General features: G+C 56.9%; 1 protein-coding gene and 2 pseudogenes across 1 annotated transcript; all 3 read left to right on the plus strand.

Moving 5' to 3' along the window:
• The first annotated feature begins 820 nt into the window (after nt 1–820).
• On the plus strand, nt 821–3167 carry LOC110181624 (uncharacterized; annotated as a pseudogene).
• A 73-nt stretch (nt 3168–3240) lies between these two features.
• Nucleotides 3241–6795, plus strand: LOC110181627 (uncharacterized; annotated as a pseudogene).
• Nucleotides 6796–6868: 73 nt separating this feature from the next.
• LOC147642524 (uncharacterized) lies at nt 6869–8242 on the plus strand. The gene is made up of 2 exons (XM_086841009.1): nt 6869–7436; nt 7497–8242. The coding sequence occupies exon 2, from the start codon at nt 7680–7682 to the stop codon at nt 8136–8138; it is 459 nt and encodes a 152-aa protein (XP_086697135.1). The 5' UTR covers nt 6869–7436; nt 7497–7679; the 3' UTR covers nt 8139–8242.
• The last annotated feature ends 86 nt before the right edge of the window (nt 8243–8328 follow it).

The raw sequence follows: 8328 nt of genomic DNA on the forward strand, positions 1-8328 counted from the left end.
ACGGCAACTCGCCAACGGGCGAGACTCGGAGGGCAGGCCGTTGCGACGAGGCTATGTGGCCGTCGAGCAGAAGATCCAGCAGGAGCTGCAGGACACCAAGTCGCGGGAGAAGGAGCTGAAGCTGCTGCGCAAGATTAACAGGCAGAACACACTGAAGGCTTCGCTGGACAAGCTGTGAGTACACGTCAAGGCTTTCAAGAATCCTCTTTTAATCTTACGTTTTTTCGTATCCAGCTAGCTAAGCACAGACGACGAGGCCGTTGAGGACTCTGAGGTGGAGCACTGCTATGGACCAATGGCAGCATTAATGGGATGCGTCCGGCCATGTCGCTGGCCCAGCTCTGTGATCTGACGCCCAAGAGGCGCCCTCATCGAGAGGCCTCATTGCCCAGTGGAAAAGCCTGATCAAGAACCGTTATGCAGTGTGCCCAGTTCATTATCACTACTCTTATGTCGAAGTCTGACCGCCTTGACTTTCCGCTGGTTGCCTGCAGCCATGTGCAACAGCGACGATCAGTGACGATGTACGGCATTGCAGCATTGACTATCGATTGCTGGCATGCCGCCATACGCAGCTTTGAATATCGATTGCTGGCAGCTTTGACATCATACGTTTTAGGTTATGGTAAATGCACTCAGGAGCAGCCACAGGATCAGGATGAGCTGGATCAAGACCAGGGCGAGCTCGTCACAGCCCGGCCGGCGGCAATGCAGACCACTTCGCTCCTGCTGCCCGTTGATGAGCTATCCAACACCCCCTCGCTGGCCTATAGCGTGAACAGCGTCCAGGAGGACAGCCTCGATGGTCAGCATTCGGATGACTCGGGCATCTCGGTCTTTTCGCAGAGCAACAACAACCTCCAGGCCAAGAAGTAGCAGCAGCCGCTCAAGCCGACCGTGGGCACACGCCAGGAGCAGCGTTACATTGGACCCAGCTGCTACAACATGACACCGGAGCCGCCGCAGCAGAAGCTCATCACCAGGACCATTTCCATGCCGCAGCTGAGCGGCCTGCCCTACCAAGGGTGTGATGCAGCGGGTTGTGGCCTTCCATGGCAAGCTGGTGACCCCCAATAGTCCCCACCCAATAGTCCCCTGCCGCCCGTCACGCCATTGGGCAAGATCAGCAGCTCAGGGAGCCATCAGAATGGAAGTCAGCAGCAACAGCAACACCCTCAAGCTGAACACACGCACGGCGTTGGTATTCCTGGAGAACGGCAACTCGCCAACGGGCGAGACTCGGAGGGCAGGCCGTTGCGACGAGGCTATGTGGCCGTCGAGCAGAAGATCCAGCAGGAGCTGCAGGACACCAAGTCGCGGGAGAAGGAGCTGAAGCTGCTGCGCAAGATTAACAGGCAGAACACACTGAAGGCTTCGCTGGACAAGCTGTGAGTACACGTCAAGGCTTTCAAGAATCCTCTTTTAATCTTACGTTTTTTCGTATCCAGCTAGCTAAGCACAGACGACGAGGCCGTTGAGGACTCTGAGGTGGAGCACTGCTATGGACCAATGGCAGCATTAATGGGATGCGTCCGGCCATGTCGCTGGCCCAGCTCTGTGATCTGACGCCCAAGAGGCGCCCTCATCGAGAGGCCTCATTGCCCAGTGGAAAAGCCTGATCAAGAACCGTTATGCAGTGTGCCCAGTTCATTATCACTACTCTTATGTCGAAGTCTGACCGCCTTGACTTTCCGCTGGTTGCCTGCAGCCATGTGCAACAGCGACGATCAGTGACGATGTACGGCATTGCAGCATTGACTATCGATTGCTGGCATGCCGCCATACGCAGCTTTGAATATCGATTGCTGGCAGCTTTGACATCATACGTTTTAGGTTATGGTAAATGCACTCAGGAGCAGCCACAGGATCAGGATGAGCTGGATCAAGACCAGGGCGAGCTCGTCACAGCCCGGCCGGCGGCAATGCAGACCACTTCGCTCCTGCTGCCCGTTGATGAGCTATCCAACACCCCCTCGCTGGCCTATAGCGTGAACAGCGTCCAGGAGGACAGCCTCGATGGTCAGCATTCGGATGACTCGGGCATCTCGGTCTTTTCGCAGAGCAACAACAACCTCCAGGCCAAGAAGTAGCAGCAGCCGCTCAAGCCGACCGTGGGCACACGCCAGGAGCAGCGTTACATTGGACCCAGCTGCTACAACATGACACCGGAGCCGCCGCAGCAGAAGCTCATCACCAGGACCATTTCCATGCCGCAGCTGAGCGGCCTGCCCTACCAAGGGTGTGATGCAGCGGGTTGTGGCCTTCCATGGCAAGCTGGTGACCCTGTCACCCAATAGTCCCCTGCCGCCCGTCACGCCATTGGGCAAGATCAGCAGCTCAGGGAGCCATCAGAATGGAAGTCAGCAGCAACAGCAACACCCTCAAGCTGAACACACGCACGGCGTTGGTATTCCTGGAGAACGGCAACTCGCCAACGGGCGAGACTCGGAGGGCAGGCCGTTGCGACGAGGCTATGTGGCCGTCGAGCAGAAGATCCAGCAGGAGCTGCAGGACACCAAGTCGCGGGAGAAGGAGCTGAAGCTGCTGCGCAAGATTAACAGGCAGAACACACTGAAGGCTTCGCTGGACAAGCTGTGAGTACACGTCAAGGCTTTCAAGAATCCTCTTTTAATCTTACGTTTTTTCGTATCCAGCTAGCTAAGCACAGACGACGAGGCCGTTGAGGACTCTGAGGTGGAGCACTGCTATGGACCAATGGCAGCATTAATGGGATGCGTCCGGCCATGTCGCTGGCCCAGCTCTGTGATCTGACGCCCAAGAGGCGCCCTCATCGAGAGGCCTCATTGCCCAGTGGAAAAGCCTGATCAAGAACCGTTATGCAGTGTGCCCAGTTCATTATCACTACTCTTATGTCGAAGTCTGACCGCCTTGACTTTCCGCTGGTTGCCTGCAGCCATGTGCAACAGCGACGATCAGTGACGATGTACGGCATTGCAGCATTGACTATCGATTGCTGGCATGCCGCCATACGCAGCTTTGAATATCGATTGCTGGCAGCTTTGACATCATACGTTTTAGGTTATGGTAAATGCACTCAGGAGCAGCCACAGGATCAGGATGAGCTGGATCAAGACCAGGGCGAGCTCGTCACAGCCCGGCCGGCGGCAATGCAGACCACTTCGCTCCTGCTGCCCGTTGATGAGCTATCCAACACCCCCTCGCTGGCCTATAGCGTGAACAGCGTCCAGGAGGACAGCCTCGATGGTCAGCATTCGGATGACTCGGGCATCTCGGTCTTTTCGCAGAGCAACAACAACCTCCAGGCCAAGAAGTAGCAGCAGCCGCTCAAGCCGACCGTGGGCACACGCCAGGAGCAGCGTTACATTGGACCCAGCTGCTACAACATGACACCGGAGCCGCCGCAGCAGAAGCTCATCACCAGGACCATTTCCATGCCGCAGCTGAGCGGCCTGCCCTACCAAGGGTGTGATGCAGCGGGTTGTGGCCTTCCATGGCAAGCTGGTGACCCCCAATAGTCCCCACCCAATAGTCCCCTGCCGCCCGTCACGCCATTGGGCAAGATCAGCAGCTCAGGGAGCCATCAGAATGGAAGTCAGCAGCAACAGCAACACCCTCAAGCTGAACACACGCACGGCGTTGGTATTCCTGGAGAACGGCAACTCGCCAACGGGCGAGACTCGGAGGGCAGGCCGTTGCGACGAGGCTATGTGGCCGTCGAGCAGAAGATCCAGCAGGAGCTGCAGGACACCAAGTCGCGGGAGAAGGAGCTGAAGCTGCTGCGCAAGATTAACAGGCAGAACACACTGAAGGCTTCGCTGGACAAGCTGTGAGTACACGTCAAGGCTTTCAAGAATCCTCTTTTAATCTTACGTTTTTTCGTATCCAGCTAGCTAAGCACAGACGACGAGGCCGTTGAGGACTCTGAGGTGGAGCACTGCTATGGACCAATGGCAGCATTAATGGGATGCGTCCGGCCATGTCGCTGGCCCAGCTCTGTGATCTGACGCCCAAGAGGCGCCCTCATCGAGAGGCCTCATTGCCCAGTGGAAAAGCCTGATCAAGAACCGTTATGCAGTGTGCCCAGTTCATTATCACTACTCTTATGTCGAAGTCTGACCGCCTTGACTTTCCGCTGGTTGCCTGCAGCCATGTGCAACAGCGACGATCAGTGACGATGTACGGCATTGCAGCATTGACTATCGATTGCTGGCATGCCGCCATACGCAGCTTTGAATATCGATTGCTGGCAGCTTTGACATCATACGTTTTAGGTTATGGTAAATGCACTCAGGAGCAGCCACAGGATCAGGATGAGCTGGATCAAGACCAGGGCGAGCTCGTCACAGCCCGGCCGGCGGCAATGCAGACCACTTCGCTCCTGCTGCCCGTTGATGAGCTATCCAACACCCCCTCGCTGGCCTATAGCGTGAACAGCGTCCAGGAGGACAGCCTCGATGGCCAGCATTCGGATGACTCGGGCATCTCGGTCTTTTCGCAGAGCAACAACAACCTCCAGGCCAAGAAGTAGCAGCAGCCGCTCAAGCCGACCGTGGGCACACGCCAGGAGCAGCGTTACATTGGACCCAGCTGCTACAACATGACACCGGAGCCGCCGCAGCAGAAGCTCATCACCAGGACCATTTCCATGCCGCAGCTGAGCGGCCTGCCCTACCAAGGGTGTGATGCAGCGGGTTGTGGCCTTCCATGGCAAGCTGGTGACCCCCAATAGTCCCCACCCAATAGTCCCCTGCCGCCCGTCACGCCATTGGGCAAGATCAGCAGCTCAGGGAGCCATCAGAATGGAAGTCAGCAGCAACAGCAACACCCTCAAGCTGAACACACGCACGGCGTTGGTATTCCTGGAGAACGGCAACTCGCCAACGGGCGAGACTCGGAGGGCAGGCCGTTGCGACGAGGCTATGTGGCCGTCGAGCAGAAGATCCAGCAGGAGCTGCAGGACACCAAGTCGCGGGAGAAGGAGCTGAAGCTGCTGCGCAAGATTAACAGGCAGAACACACTGAAGGCTTCGCTGGACAAGCTGTGAGTACACGTCAAGGCTTTCAAGAATCCTCTTTTAATCTTACGTTTTTTCGTATCCAGCTAGCTAAGCACAGACGACGAGGCCGTTGAGGACTCTGAGGTGGAGCACTGCTATGGACCAATGGCAGCATTAATGGGATGCGTCCGGCCATGTCGCTGGCCCAGCTCTGTGATCTGACGCCCAAGAGGCGCCCTCATCGAGAGGCCTCATTGCCCAGTGGAAAAGCCTGATCAAGAACCGTTATGCAGTGTGCCCAGTTCATTATCACTACTCTTATGTCGAAGTCTGACCGCCTTGACTTTCCGCTGGTTGCCTGCAGCCATGTGCAACAGCGACGATCAGTGACGATGTACGGCATTGCAGCATTGACTATCGATTGCTGGCATGCCGCCATACGCAGCTTTGAATATCGATTGCTGGCAGCTTTGACATCATACGTTTTAGGTTATGGTAAATGCACTCAGGAGCAGCCACAGGATCAGGATGAGCTGGATCAAGACCAGGGCGAGCTCGTCACAGCCCGGCCGGCGGCAATGCAGACCACTTCGCTCCTGCTGCCCGTTGATGAGCTATCCAACACCCCCTCGCTGGCCTATAGCGTGAACAGCGTCCAGGAGGACAGCCTCGATGGCCAGCATTCGGATGACTCGGGCATCTCGGTCTTTTCGCAGAGCAACAACAACCTCCAGGCCAAGAAGTAGCAGCAGCCGCTCAAGCCGACCGTGGGCACACGCCAGGAGCAGCGTTACATTGGACCCAGCTGCTACAACATGACACCGGAGCCGCCGCAGCAGAAGCTCATCACCAGGACCATTTCCATGCCGCAGCTGAGCGGCCTGCCCTACCAAGGGTGTGATGCAGCGGGTTGTGGCCTTCCATGGCAAGCTGGTGACCCCCAATAGTCCCCTGCCGCCCGTCACGCCATTGGGCAAGATCAGCAGCTCAGGGAGCCATCAGAATGGAAGTCAGCAGCAACAGCAACACCCTCAAGCTGAACACACGCACGGCGTTGGTATTCCTGGAGAACGGCAACTCGCCAACGGGCGAGACTCGGAGGGCAGGCCGTTGCGACGAGGCTATGTGGCCGTCGAGCAGAAGATCCAGCAGGAGCTGCAGGACACCAAGTCGCGGGAGAAGGAGCTGAAGCTGCTGCGCAAGATTAACAGGCAGAACACACTGAAGGCTTCGCTGGACAAGCTGTGAGTACACGTCAAGGCTTTCAAGAATCCTCTTTTAATCTTACGTTTTTTCGTATCCAGCTAGCTAAGCACAGACGACGAGGCCGTTGAGGACTCTGAGGTGGAGCACTGCTATGGACCAATGGCAGCATTAATGGGATGCGTCCGGCCATGTCGCTGGCCCAGCTCTGTGATCTGACGCCCAAGAGGCGCCCTCATCGAGAGGCCTCATTGCCCAGTGGAAAAGCCTGATCAAGAACCGTTATGCAGTGTGCCCAGTTCATTATCACTACTCTTATGTCGAAGTCTGACCGCCTTGACTTTCCGCTGGTTGCCTGCAGCCATGTGCAACAGCGACGATCAGTGACGATGTACGGCATTGCAGCATTGACTATCGATTGCTGGCATGCCGCCATACGCAGCTTTGAATATCGATTGCTGGCAGCTTTGACATCATACGTTTTAGGTTATGGTAAATGCACTCAGGAGCAGCCACAGGATCAGGATGAGCTGGATCAAGACCAGGGCGAGCTCGTCACAGCCCGGCCGGCGGCAATGCAGACCACTTCGCTCCTGCTGCCCGTTGATGAGCTATCCAACACCCCCTCGCTGGCCTATAGCGTGAACAGCGTCCAGGAGGACAGCCTCGATGGTCAGCATTCGGATGACTCGGGCATCTCGGTCTTTTCGCAGAGCAACAACAACCTCCAGGCCAAGAAGTAGCAGCAGCCGCTCAAGCCGACCGTGGGCACACGCCAGGAGCAGCGTTACATTGGACCCAGCTGCTACAACATGACACCGGAGCCGCCGCAGCAGAAGCTCATCACCAGGACCATTTCCATGCCGCAGCTGAGCGGCCTGCCCTACCAAGGGTGTGATGCAGCGGGTTGTGGCCTTCCATGGCAAGCTGGTGACCCCCAATAGTCCCCACCCAATAGTCCCCTGCCGCCCGTCACGCCATTGGGCAAGATCAGCAGCTCAGGGAGCCATCAGAATGGAAGTCAGCAGCAACAGCAACACCCTCAAGCTGAACACACGCACGGCGTTGGTATTCCTGGAGAACGGCAACTCGCCAACGGGCGAGACTCGGAGGGCAGGCCGTTGCGACGAGGCTATGTGGCCGTCGAGCAGAAGATCCAGCAGGAGCTGCAGGACACCAAGTCGCGGGAGAAGGAGCTGAAGCTGCTGCGCAAGATTAACAGGCAGAACACACTGAAGGCTTCGCTGGACAAGCTGTGAGTACACGTCAAGGCTTTCAAGAATCCTCTTTTAATCTTACGTTTTTTCGTATCCAGCTAGCTAAGCACAGACGACGAGGCCGTTGAGGACTCTGAGGTGGAGCACTGCTATGGACCAATGGCAGCATTAATGGGATGCGTCCGGCCATGTCGCTGGCCCAGCTCTGTGATCTGACGCCCAAGAGGCGCCCTCATCGAGAGGCCTCATTGCCCAGTGGAAAAGCCTGATCAAGAACCGTTATGCAGTGTGCCCAGTTCATTATCACTACTCTTATGTCGAAGTCTGACCGCCTTGACTTTCCGCTGGTTGCCTGCAGCCATGTGCAACAGCGACGATCAGTGACGATGTACGGCATTGCAGCATTGACTATCGATTGCTGGCATGCCGCCATACGCAGCTTTGAATATCGATTGCTGGCAGCTTTGACATCATACGTTTTAGGTTATGGTAAATGCACTCAGGAGCAGCCACAGGATCAGGATGAGCTGGATCAAGACCAGGGCGAGCTCGTCACAGCCCGGCCGGCGGCAATGCAGACCACTTCGCTCCTGCTGCCCGTTGATGAGCTATCCAACACCCCCTCGCTGGCCTATAGCGTGAACAGCGTCCAGGAGGACAGCCTCGATGGCCAGCATTCGGATGACTCGGGCATCTCGGTCTTTTCGCAGAGCAACAACAACCTCCAGGCCAAGAAGTAGCAGCAGCCGCTCAAGCCGACCGTGGGCACACGCCAGGAGCAGCGTTACATTGGACCCAGCTGCTACAACATGACACCGGAGCCGCCGCAGCAGAAGCTCATCACCAGGACCATTTCCATGCCGCAGCTGAGCGGCCTGCCCTACCAAGGGTGTGATGCAGCGGGTTGTGGCCTTCCATGGCAAGCTGGTG

This window comes from Drosophila serrata, unplaced genomic scaffold (assembly GCF_035046125.1).
Source record: "Drosophila serrata isolate PLE 108 unplaced genomic scaffold, ASM3504612v1 contig_384, whole genome shotgun sequence".
In the NCBI taxonomy this organism is placed as follows: Eukaryota; Metazoa; Arthropoda; class Insecta; order Diptera; family Drosophilidae; genus Drosophila; species Drosophila serrata.